Source organism: Lonchura striata, chromosome 1A (assembly GCF_050655825.1).
Source record: "Lonchura striata isolate lonStrDom1 chromosome 1A, ASM5065582v1, whole genome shotgun sequence".
Lineage (NCBI taxonomy): Eukaryota > Metazoa > Chordata > Aves > Passeriformes > Estrildidae > Lonchura > Lonchura striata.
Genome location: NC_140741.1, coordinates 25,091,838 through 25,107,499, shown reverse-complemented (window position 1 = coordinate 25,107,499; position 15,662 = coordinate 25,091,838). Strand labels below are relative to the sequence as shown.

Sequence of the window (15,662 nt, the reverse complement as noted above, 5' to 3'; positions counted from 1 at the left end):
TAAGTATTAATGAAATCTGTTACCTTAATCCAGATGATCTCATATATGCAGAAACATTCAATAATCCATATAATTCATAATTTATGTATTATCAAGTTTTCTGAATTGTTGGACCTAATGTGATGATAAGTGATTGCTGTCATCCATGAAATAATGATTCAGCTTTGTGTTTGAGTTTTGCCTTGTGAACAGTGGAATTTTGCAGATCTTTGTAGATACAGTTGCATTAGCACAAGTCTGAAGTAAAAGGCTTGACACAGAAAAAAATACTAAATCTGAAACTGCCAAAGTTCAAAAATAGAGCAATAACCCCAAATGAAGAATAAAAAATAATAGCTTTATTATTATTTATTATACCATTCAAAAGTGCACTACTTGCTTCAGAGTAATGTTCCTTGTAGTGCCCCCTGGGACATCTTCAGTCCCAAAGTCACACAGGCCATGTTATGTGTTATGTTATTTTATTTTGATTTATATTAGATAAAAAGTGCCTAGACACCAGCTCCAAGCATTCTACCAGTTAGTATAAACTATAAAATTCAAATGCAGTGCAATCAGTTTAACTCTTCTGCCAAGCAATACACACAATGAAGCATCAGTGGTCCCTAACATTAATCCACTTCTTCAGAAGTGAGAGGAAACACATAGAACTACATCAAATAATATCTTGCCACCAGCCTTGCTGGCCTTAGATGTGCAAAAATCATGAGTTATACAATCTCTGAATTTATTAAAAATATTACTTTATTTCTGAGTATTAAGATCAAACTCTGTTCACTTTTGGCTTTATACTTCTATTTCATTTGAGTCCTGGAATTGTCACATTATCATTTGCAGCAGAGGGTTGGAATGTGAAAATATACCAAGTACATGACACACTTGAGAATAGTGAGCAGTATTAGTAACAAAACATGACTTGTCCAGCTGTATGAATCCTGAAGAGATCATTCCAGAAAATGTCTTAGCAACTTGTAATAAAACATAGATAATTTCTGTAGTAAATGAGTGCATTTCAGCTAGTTGTACATTTCAGATAAAGAGCCTAGCTAGTTGTTTAATTCCTGAGAGGATTTCCTTACCCCTTTTACATACCAGCAGAAATATTAGCTACAGCGAGAACAGTGGTGGAGTTACTGGCATTTAAAGCCAAGGCTTCATAAGCACTGAGCTGGTCTCATTAGCTGCTGCAACTTCAGTCTGAGGCAGTGAGGTGATATTTTCTTTCAGTCCCTTTCTCAGACTGTGCTGTTTCTTCTAAATACTATGTAGAAACAGTTGAACTTTTCTGATCACTATACCTACAATGGTTCAGATGTACAAAATTTTCTAGAAGATAAGAAAAACTTTTAAAGTTTTAAATTTTTTCCATATTTTGAAATTTTGATGAATGTTGTTCTGAGATTCACTTCCATATCTTGCTACCTTTTCTGGTGATTATTTGAAGCTAGCAGAATTCAGTGGCAAAGTCAGGAAGTGATGAGTTGACATCTGTGTCAGCTGGATATTCACCAGGTGAGGCATTAAGATAGCCAGTGACCTCTTTGGCTAGATTTGCATTGTAATTGTGTATCAGATGATAACACAGGTTGGTTGTTTTGTGGGTGAGAAAAGGTGCTGTTTTTTTGGTTTTTTTTTTTTTATCTGAGAGTGTCTACACAATACATTCCTGCTGTTCAGTAATGGGGATGCAATAGAATCGCAACCAAATGAGTCTCAGTTTTCTCGGCTTGATTATCAGCAGCTGAGAAATAACACAACTTCAGTTCCAGGCCCTCCAAGCTTGGTAGAGAAAGATAACTCAGTATTCTATTGCATATCTAATTGTAGCATGGCTCTGTCCTTTGTGTTGACATTTCTCTATTGCTGCACTCATTATTTTCGGACTTATCAAATATCTCATTACATTTTAATAACTATTTGCTGGAGCATTGGAGTTTTAAGATGTCAGTGGCCAAACTCTAGAATTTGTCTTGAGATATTTTTCAGGCTCAGATTTATCCATAACTTTTGCTAATGGTAAATTAATAAATTACAAATTTTTTTTTTTGCAGAAGATAGCCTGCAAGAAAATGCAAGATATTCTATCCAAATGATGATAAAAATCAAGATAATGATTTATATACATAACAGGAAGTGTGTATACCTGTATAACTCAACAATGTAAATTAGAATTGAGGATTTGATTTCCATACCAGTTTTTTTCATGAGGTCAGTTTAGAGGACTGCTCATCATTCATGTAAATGTGAAACAATGAAAACAAGCAATGAACAAGTCTTTATAGCAGGAAGGTAGTTTTGAGTTGGTAGGTGAAAAATATACTTGTTAGGGACAGCTAAACAATAACTGCATGGTTATTGACCACTTTATTATGTATTATATATTGTATATTCCATTTTATAAGCAATTTAGGCTGTTATTTGTTTGATAAAACCAATGGGACTCTGCACTGGAAAAATCATTAAATAGCAAACATGTCCCTGTACATGGCACTGATGAGGTCCCATCTTGAATCCTGTGTTCAGTTCCGGATATTGAGGTGCTGGAGCATATCCAGAGAAGGTCTGTGAAGCTGAGGAAGGGTCTGGAGCTCAAGTCCCATGAGGAGAAACTTAGGGAGCTGGGGGGGGTTTACCCTGGAGAAATGGAGGCTTAGGGGAGACCTTATTGCTCTCTAAAACTGCCTGAAAGGAGAGTGTAGCCAAGTGAGGGTTGTCCTCTTCTTACAGGCAACAGGTGACATGATAAGGTGAAATGACTTCAGGCTGTGACACAGGAGATTTTGTTGACTATTAGGAAAAAAATGACATAATGGCAAAGGTGGTCAGGCATTGGAATAGGCTGTTCAGGCAAATGGTAAAATCACAGTCCCTGGAAGTGTTCAAAAAACATGGATGTGGATATGGTTGTGGTTTAATGGTGAACATGTTGGTGCTGGATTAAAAGTTGGACTCTATGACCTTAGAGGTTTTTTTAAATTTTACGGTTTTATAATTTAATACATGCAAGTAAAAAGTTACATCAGAGAAATACTTTAGTATAAGATACTCACGTATCATCACTTGCTAATTATGACACTGTGGATAACTCTTACATTCTTTTGCTTTGCTTCAGTTTGATTTTGATGGAACATTTTTGAGCTGCTTTAGTTGAAGGTGTTGCATTGAACATACTTACTTTTTTTCAAAATTTCACTGAGTCTTTTTAAGCCAAAATACTTCCCAGAATTTGGCCCACATGTGTGTTGAGCATTTCTGTCCTGAACCTCTTATTTTTCAGCAAGCACATAATACTATGTTGCTGAATAAAATCCATCTGTTCCACACATGTGAATCAGCTGGGGCTACTGTTTGGCACAAAATGTTTGCCAAAATGCTGTCATTTGACTGTGGAGGAAGTGGGAATAGGAAAATTATTTCATCTCGCATACATTTCTAAAATATATTTAACTGTATATTAATTGTCTTTGAATTAAATCCTCATGTTCTTGACTGTCTTCCCAGACTAGAGACTGGCAGGCAGCCCTGTGAGAAGGAAGAAACACATGCTTATCTTTCGGTGTGGTTTGAAAATTAGTAGGACCTGTAGCTCATAGAACTCAGCATTTGTCCAAGTTTACCACGCACTTAAGCATGGCTTGGGAGAGCCAAGTCTTGATAAAACATGGCAGTATTTGTAGCGCATCTCTGCCTCACAACACCAACACTAAAGGAAGATGCAGCTGGTGTGTTCTGACACAAGTGCTCTGTTTCCTTGGGCGCAGATGGGAAGCCGGTGTCGCTGTCCCCGCTGGAGTCGCAGCCCCACAGCCCTCGGTACACGGCGTCGAGCCAGCGGGAGCGCGAGAGCCTGGAGGTGCGCGTGCGGGAGGTGGAGGAGGAGAACCGCATCCTGCGCAAGCAGCTCAGCCTGGCGCAGAGCCGGGGCCCCGCGCACCGCCGCGGCAACCACTCCAAAACCTACTCCATGGAAGAGGGCACAGGCGACAGCGAGAGCCTGCGGGCTGGCATCGTGGCGGGGAACAGCTCCGAGTGCGGCCAGCAGCCCGTGGTGGAAAAGTGTGAGGTAAATACACCAAAGGAATGTGCTGGAAACAAAGCTTGCTAGATGTCGTCCTTTAAGGACATTGCAGATCCCTGTTTCCTTCCTTTGAAACCTTTTCCTCCAAAACCAACCTCTTTGAAGGTCTGCTGCATACAACTTTTCAGATAATTTTTTTATTTTTAAAAAAAAATTGTCATCAGAATATCTTCTGGGTTATTATTTCATTACAGCTTTTTGTCTTTTTCGTTCTTGTGTCGCCTAACCTGATATAAAAATCAAAGCCTTGCTTCTAGCTGACTTCACTGTAGTTCTGCAGATAAAGACCTGTGGTGAACTGACCCCATGTATTTTAAATAACAATGTCTCCAGAGTGCTTAGAAAAGCCTTCTTTATTTCTGTGCCTATATTGAAACAGTTCAGGGTTCATGATTAATTAAATCGTGGCTCATGGAGCCAGCCTGTGCTTTTGACTCACTTTGAGGAGTATATCTGGATGTTACTGTGGGAGCAGGTGCTTTGTGTGAGCCATACACTAGCAGTGTGCTTGGCTGCAGGTAACAGGCAATCTCCTTCCGAGACAGTTTTGGTGTGGTTTGTTTCATTTGGTTTTCCCCATTTTATGTCAGTACTTCTGTGGATGTCATCCAGATACTTAGTTGTGAGATGTCTGATTGATGACAGGTCCAAATATGGATAGATCCAAAACAGAAACCCTTGCTTAAAAGGCCTTGTGCCAATCCCAGCTGATAAAGTTATCAAAAAGAACTTCCTCCATTTATTTCTACAAAGAGGGTAATACCATATCACCTTTTATCTTGCTTGCTGCCACTTGGAAGATAAAAGTTGAAAGAAAATTAGTGTGAGAGGAAAAAGAAATCCTAATTATCTCTTCATATATATTCTATTAAATGAGGAAATATCAAATACAGTTTGAAAATGAACTACTGCTTTCCAGTTTGATATCTTTGTCCATCAATGTAGAAAAAAGGAAGCAACATTATTGTAAGGAGAGGGAAAAGGAGGTTTTTGTTTTTCATTTTCCCTCCTCCACATAATGAGGACCTGATTTTCCTCACTGTGAGATTTTTGGCATTCCTTTTAATCAGGCCATCAATCAGCAAATCTCACTTATTTCCCTTATTATTATATTAAGGAGTGATGAGCTGAATCTCACTTCTTGGTTGTTCAATGTACCAACCAGTCTAGGACACAAAAATAGTAACTTAAAGTAGGAATAGTTTAAGTGACCTTACAGTTTATAATGTGTTTTGCCAATGAGTTTACTTGCTCAGTGGGGTTTAGCACTGTGCTGGAGGCAATGCTTGTATAACATACAAAATCTCTTATTATTTGCCACCCCCCTTATCTCACTGCATGCTATTTTGACCTCAGAGTAACTTCTTACTCTTCTCTTAAGGAATTCACTCAGTAACTCAGTTACAGCAATGGAAGTTAAAATGAAACTTCCCTATTACCAGGTTTGCTAAGGGTCTCATAATTTATCCTGTTAGTGTAGATTCTCATCCTGTGTTTGTATGAGAAGTATCTTGATGTCTTTCTGGTTCCTTTCTGTGTTTCATATGTGTAAACAAAAATTTTTAGCTTCTGACCCTGGAATATATCACAGCAAGAGTCAACAAATTGGGTAGTGAGAAACAAGGGTTCTTAAGAAGAAGACTCTTACTCTGGTGGAGACTAAGATTGCCGGGAATGGGTTGTTCATTTCATTGAGTCTGTTCTTAGACATTTACTGGCAGTAACATTTCACAATCTAATTTGGGATGGTCTTTAATGGTGATTAAAACATTTGAAAATGTAGTTACAATGAATGAACATTAAATCTCTGATAAAGCATAATCTGTGATAATAATTGTGATCTATATCAAATAGCTGTGAGTTTGTTGCATTCCAGCCACAGCTTCCTACTCTTGTATCACAGGCGAGCTCTTCTGATACTTTAAAATGGATCAGCATCATACTGCAAGAAAAAAATCAGACACACAGAAAAAGGGCTTCTCCCTTGAATGAGCCAGATGCCCATCATGCTTTCCCAGTAGTAGACCATTTGAACACAAACCTTGGAAATACAAGTAAGCATAGTCCTTACACAGATGTCAGCACTAACAACAGTTTTCAGGAGAGTATAATGCCAGTGAAAGTTAATAAAATTGTATGCCTTTTTCTTACAGTGTTATCCCAGTATGTTTCCAGTTTGTGCCTCCCTAAACTGAGCATTTACTTGAATTAAGTGTGTATTTATAAATATTTTTGGAAGAGATTATATATTAGGAAATTGATAATTAGCAGTATCATATTTAGTGGCCTAGCAAGATATTTAACATTTGAAGCATTTTTTTAGAAGCATATTTGTATTGTTCCCATTCTCAACAGTGTTGTTCAGTAGGGTAAAGTGTGTAGTGCTCCACAGCCATCAAGAACAGATCCTCACTAACATCAGCAGTGTAACACATGTAAAGCAGATGTTATCTGCCACTGGGAAAAATAACCTGGAAACAAACACAAATATTTTGTAACATACTTTTAATATCTCTTAATCACATCCAACAATTAATTATGAAGGATTAAATATCTACAGTGGAAAGCCTACTGGAAAATTACTGAGGCATGAAATGTCTTCCCAAAGATTATTTTTAACTCAAAGGACTAATACAGGTTTTTGAAATTCATTATTTCATCATTCCAAAAAGTAGCTCAAGAAGGAAAAATTATTATGTATGCTCATCTAGGCACTGTATACTCCTCATCGGTATGGATATGGGGTCCAGTTCTTTGTGTGGTTTTGGATATTTTCTTCACATTAATATTATCCCAGAAAATGAAATACTGCATTTAGAAACAGGTTTTTCCTGGTCTGTAGTGGCTGAGGTAAGAGTTTTGAGCCACATTAGCATGCACCTTGGTATGATTTAAGCTCCCTTTCCTAAAGAAGCTTAGCTTCCTTAAGTGCCTTGAAGCACCTACACCTGAGTGCTTCCAAACTATTTACAATTAAAAATAGTTCAGGTGGTGTCCCTGATCCTCAGCAGGGAGACAGTTGTGATGAACTTCCACAGGTGTTTTGATTACCTCTCCATATCTGTGTGTATAAACAGAGGAAGAATTCATTGACTCTCTATCATCACTTTCATTTGTTGCTGCAATCAGTTACATTATCCAAAAGCATCTCCACTGAATGACCTGAGTCCAGACTCTTGGAGCAAGTGGTGAACACATCCATCACTCACTTTAAAAAGATCATTGTAGGTGGATGGACACTTTGAATATTCAGTTTAGTCCTGCAGTGACTTCAGAATATTTAGGCTAGATATTCTGAAGTGTGTGACTAGTATTATCTAAAACTATCATGGAATGCCAGCAGTAAAAGGGTAAGTGTAAGGCCGTGGTGTGAGAAGTCTGGGTGGACATGTTTAGCCAAACAGGGCAGGTTGACACTTGTAGTGGAAGTTGGAGATTCTTTGGTCATGTGGCTTTAGTCCTTGGTGTTTGCAGTAGTCATTGAGTCTGGAGGTTGCGTGAATCACAGTGGCCAGTTCTGGGATGAGGGATACACTCTTCCAGCTATCTGCAGATGGATAAAAGGAGTTTGGGAGAGGTGTCGATTTTCAAAATCTGAGAGGTGATGCTTACAGTAGTATGCTCAGGAGGGTGCAAGTTCTTTCAAGTGCTTATTTCAGCCATATCTTGCCAGAATCTGGGTACAGCCAGCTGCTTTCAATCAATACATGCATTTGGAACAAGAGTGGAGAAAACTGGAAACAATGTTTTTCCCTTTGGGGTGCAAACATCTGCAGACAGTTCAGGTTGATGACTTAATTTGGCTTATCTGTTTTTCCACTGACTTTGTTTAACAGTTAAACAATGAGAGAGAGGAAAGTGGATCGGGGAAAGGAGAGGAATAGACTGAGCCTTGAAGCATGCTGCAGGAAAAAACTTGGAAAGAAAAGGTCTTGATTTCTGTTCTCTTTGAGGATTATTGCTCTTTTGTTTAACTGATTGCAGGCAGGACTAGAAGTGATATGTGATATCAAACACTGCAGAGGCTGAGCAGAAGGTACATGGATGCCTGTGTTTCTGAGCTGGAAGAGAGCATTCGGAAGTGTAGTAAGTGCTGCTCTCACTGTGTCCTGGCTGAAGCAGCGTCCAAGGCAACAGCAGCTGCTAGAAGACAGCAAGGAATGCATGCTTTCAATTCTGAAACAAACTGATTTAGTAAAAGGAGAACAGGTGTGGGCAAGAACTTGACAGAATAAATTCTGCTTTGGAGCACAGTTGTAAGGTAGAGAGAGTGGCTTTGAGGAGAGCTTTTCTGGCAATTGTAGGTGGTATAAAACAATGCTGACAGTATATGACAGTGCTATTATGTGGAAATCCCTGAAATGTTTGTTTCTGGTCTAGTGTTTCTGGTCTAGTCATTTTCAGGTGAAATTTTTAAAGCAAGGGTGAAACCGTTCTCATTTAATTTGATTTTAATTGGCACTGAGGGGAAGGGTCTTAGGTCTTCTGCAAGCCTGGGAGAGGGACCAGGTAACAATCAGAGAGGAGGCAATATGTGTAGAATCAGGAATCAGTGCACCCACAGCAACCCGTGCCAATGAGTACAGTACTGACTCCTGCTGTAATAAAAGTCATTAATAAGCAGCGTCTGTTCTCCCCTCTTATCACAAGAGAGAAACACAATTGATTTTTGCCAAGTGTTGAGCATGCTCAGCTCCCATTGACTTTAACATAAATTTAAAGTGCTAATACCTCACAGAGCTGTTGCCAGAATGTACTGCAATATCTTTTCTTTCTCACACCTCTCTGGACAGACAGTTGTCTTATTAATTCAAGTCCTCTTAAAACATCAGATCTTAAATATGCCTGAGCTTGTGAAGCACAGCAGGGCTGGAGGCAGCTCTGATGTTCATGTGGATGTTCTACAGTGGCACAGCCACTTGGCAGTTGTATGATTCAAATTGTGCCTTGTACCAGATGATCTTAATGGATAGGGCTGTGGGCTTTTCAGATGTGCCCAACACCTGGCAATTCCTGTGTAAATGTGCTTCTGTTACAAGCCAGGCTTTGGGAATCTGTGACTATGTGAGGAGACAGAATTCCTCATTTGTTCTCAGCATAGTGAGCATTCTGTGGAAAATGAGAGCTGTGTATGTGAGAAACCAGCTAACCAAGCTTCAAATGGAAGCCAAATGAGGCTTCCCTGCAGTTTCACAGCTGTGTCCCCAATGGCAGCTTTGTGCTGACAGCATGGTGAACTCTGCTTCATTTCTGTGACCACTAAGAAACAGAAGATCACAGAACCTGGAGTCAAAACTTGCCAGGATTATTTTTTTTTTTCCCTAGGGAGCAGAAATGGCTACTTTTTAAAAGCAGACCAGGGTAACGTAATAGCATTTTTCAGATTAGTGCTGACTGGCTAAATAATGACTCGTAGCGGCTTTTCAATTTTCCCTTTCCTCCTGAAGAGATGAGGAAACCTCTGCCACATGTTAAAAGAGAGGTAAAGAGGCACAGAATAAATGATAATTTACCAATGTCATGAGGTGGAGAGAATGTGTTTGTGGGGGTTGTGTGTAACTTCACATTAACGCTGGCAGAGCAGCCCATGCTGGAAGTCACAGGCAGGGAGGTGGCCACTTGCCATCACTGCCTGTGTCCCATTGCATCACTGGGACGCATCCAGCCCTGGAAAACCAATAGTCACAGTCATGTTCATCCATGAGAGCTTGCTCACCCTCTCCATAGGGGCTGTGCATAAGACAGAAAGAATACAAAATTTCTGAGATCATATCTGCTTCTAATTATCAGACATAATTTTAAAATTTAGTTCAAAAGATTAAAAATGTCTGTATGTTTGCACACTCAGGATTTTGCGTGCTGTTTACTTGGGGAGGGTGTGTGTACATACATGCACACATGTATGTCTTAGCTAATAAATGCAATTCTGTTCAAACATCTGATGTAATGTAGTGATGGTAATGACTTTGGAATGATGATGGTGCTATAACTCAGTTAAGATGTTTTTAGCAAACTGCCTCAAGTGGGTTGCAAACAGCTGCAAAACACCCACTCAAATCCCTAACAATTGCAGCACTAAACAACAGCAGTGTCATGTGTGTGCTCTCCTTAACAAGTGATGAGTACATAAGCAGGCTTTAATTTTTGTTCTTTTTCTTCCTTTTCTCCCACAGACTATCCATGTTGCCATTGTCTGTGCAGGGTACAATGCCAGTCGGGACGTTGTCACACTCGTCAAATCTGTCTTATTTCACAGGTAAAGGTAGCTTTCTTCTCCTGTGTGTTGTATATCTGATTATGACTAAGTGAGCCTTTTCTAGGTTTACTATCTTACTTCAAAAGATGGTCAGATTCCCTTCCCTGGTTCCTTTTTAAGGAATGATGCATTTAATTAATTACCATCTCAAATAGATTTCACCCGTGTGAAGGTTTCTACAGTGAATAAGAGGGATTAGAGATGATCCACATGGCTCCCTCTGTTCCATTGTGGGAATAGGGACAGTATCTATCTTCACTGTAAAGCATTTGCACACTCCTGAATGCTGTAAAATAATGATAATGGTAATAACAGTGTTGTATTCATTTAGCCTATTTGTGTTATCAGTTTATGGCACAGGTGTAGATGATAAATTCACATTGGTTTCTTGACTATCCCAGCTTCCAATTCTGACATTCATTTTTGAAGTAAACCTGCTGTTACAGTCAGTATACACACTATTTCATTAAATTCAGGTGTTTTTTTCTGGCTTTGGAATGGCTGCTTACAGCCCCTCAGAAGTTTTTGCAACCTGGTTTTAGCACAGTTAGCTCCTAAAGCTGAGAGTCATAAATGTACCAGGAAAACAAAATAACCAATTCCCTTTATAGACCGCAGCTCCAGAAAAAGCGAATTTACATTAAACTGTGTGTGGGTGTATGTGTGTATCCATTGTCCAGTTTAGAAATGTCTCTTGGAGATGCTTTTCAATAATGATGCTGAAAGTGGATTAAAATTAGGGAAGTGATCAGACTATTTGACTCAAACGGGATAAATATACTAGTAAAATATGCTTACAGTACAAACAGCTTATTAAGGAGGTAATTTCAATATGCTGCTTTTTTTTGAAAGACAATTGTGTGGACAGGTGAATGATTTTTGTTCATGTCATGTGGTAATATCTTCTTGCATCTAGCGTGAGGCATTCCAGTCCCACACTTTGCTCCTTATGTTTGCCTCCAGTCTCCTGCTGGAAGCCTTAGTAGTCACTCCCTGACAATGGTTTTAGTACACCATTTTATCATTTTTGATAAGCTTCCTAAAATAATATAAATGCTCACCTTGTCCACTATGAAAAAATACTCCATAAGTACTGTTTAATCAAAACAGGAGAGCAGCTTCCATTATCAACACACAGTCTTTTGAGAAGTAGCATGTTTGTGTTAGATGAGGGTTAGGACCAGAAGAACAATGCTAGAAGAAACATTAAAAAAACAACCAGTAAATATCCATTTAATTCTCTGTGGAGGATTTTACTGAATGTTAAAATTCTGGTAAATGCTAAATCTATATCTGTTTCCAATTAGAAGTTTGAATTATTCAGTGTAAACTGGGTTTATATTGCAAGGATGTGGGGAGTTTTTGTAATTTTTAAATTGTTGTTTCTAAGGGATTTAGTGGAAAATCATATTTTTGTGGTGACATGAGCTATCCTAGTGGTTAGCTTCTCTCTGTTTTTCTATCCTAGTACTTGCAACCATTTTAAGAAGACTTTAATCTCTCTGTTTCCAAATGTTCTGTAAATAATAGGAATATCACAGCTCAAAGGTTTAAACAACTTCCCTCTGTATTCTTTAAAGGAAATGTCCCTGTTTTACTTAAGTCATTCCTCTAAGCAATTAGCAAATTTATAAACAATAGTGCCATGTAATTAAATTATTAAATAATAATACATTAAAATAATGAAACAAAAAAGGTGATTAATCTTGGTATTTCTAAGTCTGATGGATTCTGCCTCTGTCAAGAATATAGTGTTGTTTGGCCTGCACTACTGCTCGTCTCAAAGGCTTTGTCGAGTTCAGCAGTGGTGGTCAAGATAAAGTCCAGTATAGCTAATGAAACCTGAGTACATTCCAGATAACCTGTCTCCCTTGTTTGCTCAGAACATACTTAAAGACAAATCTACGTCCATTCCTGCCTAGAACTAGTGTTTCGCACTAGGTATTAAATTGTTTGCTAGAAAGAGAAGATATTCTCAGAAAAGAGACAGAGCTTCTTACAGACATTGCTTTCTTATCTTCTAGAAAACACAGGCTTCTTAAGCATCAGTTGATGCTCTGACTCCATGGTCGTGCTTCAGTAGGGCTCCTTTCTTGGATCTTTTTCTTTGGAATGGCAGTTGTATAGAACAATGCAGAATAAGCAAAAAGAAACAACAGACTAAGCTGAATATTGATTTAGAGCCAAGTCTCCTTGCATTGGTGGCCATGTGCAAACAATTTTATTTTGGAGACCACTATGCACTTCAGAATGGTGATAGTGGGAAAGGCTTCTTTTAGTTGCTCTGATCCATTTAATTATAGGAATGAAGGATGGAGACAGGTCCTGATAGTGAATTTAGGGGATTGAGTTAGGAGAGTTGGAAGTGCTTGGTTCAGATAGTCAGTGCTTCATGATGTCAGCATCAAGTTTACCTCTGACTTGAGGGTCCTCAGTGAAAACAGACAGGGAGATGTCTCTTCTTCTAACCCTAAATATGCATCAGGGAGTGCATCCTAGCTGGCATTGTTCACTAAGCCAGTCAGAATAGACATTTGAAAGGTCTGTGTGCTTCTAGCAGAGAAGTTTGTTTAACAAGAAGTTTGCTATCCTAATCTCTAACTTAGGCTACTGGTCCTTCATTTATAGAATCACCACATTCAAATACAGTTTTGCAAGAACAGAAAAAATACGCTGCCAAACTTATTGTCATAGAGATTTTCTTTTTTCTTCAACTACCCTGAATCCAATCTTCTGGGTAAACAACTGACCCCTCAAATAAACCAGATTTAATGTCCTCATCTGCCCCTCAATTGGTGTTTGTGTTAAGACACTGATTTCAGTGAATCTGTCTGGAATTAGTGAAGATTTCATGTCCTTCTTTTGGCGTTTCTGTACAGGTTAGCAATTAAGGCATGTTTTAGCATGCATTTTGATACAAAACATGTCGCCCTGATTTTTAAGATTTTCTAAAGCCTTCTGAGTTTACATTCTTGTAGAAAACTTTCTCACTTCCTGTAAACAACCTGTTGTTTTGCATTCCTTTGTGGAAGCAGAGAGAGTTGATGTACTGGTGGTTTGGCCAGTGTTGTTGGAGAAGGTGGTATGTTCACCCTCCAATCCACTGTCACCTTTGGAAATGTATAAATGTTGGAGTCAGAAATAAAACTCCTTTTTACCTTTGCAATAGCAGTGGCTCGCATAATGCTTTTGCGTGTCGTATAGTGACACAAAACTATATACCTGTCTTCGTTAGACAAGACAGGAGTCTGTGAAAGAGGGCAAAGCCTCCTGTGCAATGGAGAACGGCAAACTCCCCTCCCTCTGAATTATGAGGATCTTTAAATTAAAAGGCTCTCAGGCAAAGATATGGGAGTGGGAGTAACAATTCTTTACTAGGAGAAAACTAGACAACAATTTAAAAAGGAAAATGCAATCGGTACAAACAAAACTAGTGAAAGAAAAAGTCTAGAACCTGAGGAATGCCAGTATCAGGTTTTGCTGGGACAATTGCTTTCCCTTGCAATAGTTGATGAGTTGCAGCTGAAGTGGTGATCTTTAGAAGGGTATAATTTTCCTCTGAAGATCTGGTGGCAGTGGGGGCCGGTCTTCTTCTGTGCCGGGGTTGTCTCTGAGCTCCGCTGCCGTCGCCTCTGCGCGCCGGCTGCTTCGCTGCGGGTGCCGCCGAAGAGAGAGTGAGAGGGAGCTGCTTTCCCCGGGAATCCCGCGAAGAGAGAGAGAGCTGCTTCTCTCGGAGTCCCGCAAAGAAGAGGGAGCGCTGCTTCTCTCGGAATCCCGCGAAGAGAGAGCGAGAGAGCTGCTTCCCCCCTCTGGGTGGGACCCCTCACGGCGTTACATTTTTTCAGCCTTTCATTGAATCAGTCAAAGGTGTATACACAAACCATTGTCTCTGAGAGAGATAACAAAAAACCTGTCCAACCGGTTCGCCTTCGACAGATGGCAAATGGAATACAAGCTTATCTTACAACCCAGGACATTATCCACCCCTTATTCTATTTCCATCTGCACACCATGAAATCTTACACCCAGTTCTCTCTTAAGACTAAGTTTCCCTGTGGTACACAGCGGGTCTCCCCATCTTCCTGCATTACCCACCAAGTGTAACCAGGTCCTTGAGCAAAGACAATCCCACGAATGGGTTGGTCTTTGCCTGAGGTGGGATTAATCTAAACAGTTTTCCCTAAAATACCTTTCATATGTACTACAGGGACCTTATCTCCATCTACTGCGTGTAAGGGTTCTGACTGAGCAGGGCCAGCTCGATTGACAGACCTCCGGGTGTTGACCATCCAGGTTGCTTTTGCCAGGTTAATTTTCCAGTTTCTAAATGTTCCCCCACCGAGTGCCTTCAGGGTAGTCTTAAGGAGTCCGTTGCACCGTTCAACTTTGCCGGCAGCTGGAGCATGATAGGGAATATGATATATCTATTCGATACCATGTTCTCTGGCCCAGGTGTTGATAAGGCTGTTCTTGAAATGGGTGCCGTTGTCAGACTCAATTCTCTCAGGGGTGCCGTGTCTCCACAGGACTTGTTTTTCCAAGCCTAAGATGGTGTTCCGGGCAGTGGCATGAGGTACAGGGAAAGTCTCCAGCCATCCAGTGGTGGCTTCTACCATGGTCAGCACGTAGCGCTTGCCTTGGCGTGTCTGGGGCAGTGTGATGTAGTCAATCTGCCAGGCCTCCCCATATTTGTACTTGGACCACCGCCCACCATACCATAGGGGCTTCACCCTCTTGGCCTGTTTGATGGCAGCACACGTCTCACAGTCATGGATAACCTGGGAAACACTGTCCATGGTTAGATCTACCCCTCGGTCTCGTGCCCACTTGTAGGTGGCATCTCTGCCCTGATGACCTGAGGCATCATGAGCCCATCGAGCCAGGAACAACTCTCCCTTATGGTGCCAATCTAAGTCTATCTTTGACACCTCTATTTTTGCTGCCTGATCTACCTGCTCGTTGTTCCGGTGCTCCTCATTAGCCCGACTTTTGGGGACATGGGCATCTACATGACGGACTTTCACCGTCAGCTTTTCCACCCGAGAGGCAATGTCTTTCCATATATCAGCAGCCCAGATTGGCTTTCCTCTACGTTGCCAGTTGGCCTTTCTCCACCTTCCCAGCCAGCCCTACAGAGCATTGGCTACCATCCATGAATCAGTATAAAGGTAGAGCTTTGGCCACTTTTCCCTTTCAGCAATGTCCAGAGCCAGCTGAACGGCCTTGAGTTCAGCGAGTTGGCTCGATCCACCTTCTCCTTCGGTAGCTTGTGCAACTTGGCGTGTGGGGCTCCATACGGCTGCTTTCTACTTCCGGTTCATCCCTACG

The 15,662-nt window shown here is 40.3% G+C and overlaps 1 protein-coding gene across 3 annotated transcripts in view; it reads left to right on the top strand.

The window, feature by feature from the left end:
* Positions 1–15,662, top strand: part of LARGE1 (LARGE xylosyl- and glucuronyltransferase 1) — a 282,931-nt gene that overhangs the window by 126,072 nt on the left and 141,197 nt on the right. For all 3 annotated transcript variants that reach the window (XR_014951769.1, XM_021553947.4, XM_077783379.2), the window contains 2 exons: positions 3,762–4,063; positions 10,252–10,334. Coding sequence is in view for 2 of the 3 variants with exons in the window: in XM_021553947.4 (XP_021409622.2) it covers positions 3,762–4,063; positions 10,252–10,334 (385 nt within the window). In the remaining variant the exon portion in view is untranslated. The remainder of the gene's footprint in view (positions 1–3,761; positions 4,064–10,251; positions 10,335–15,662) is intronic.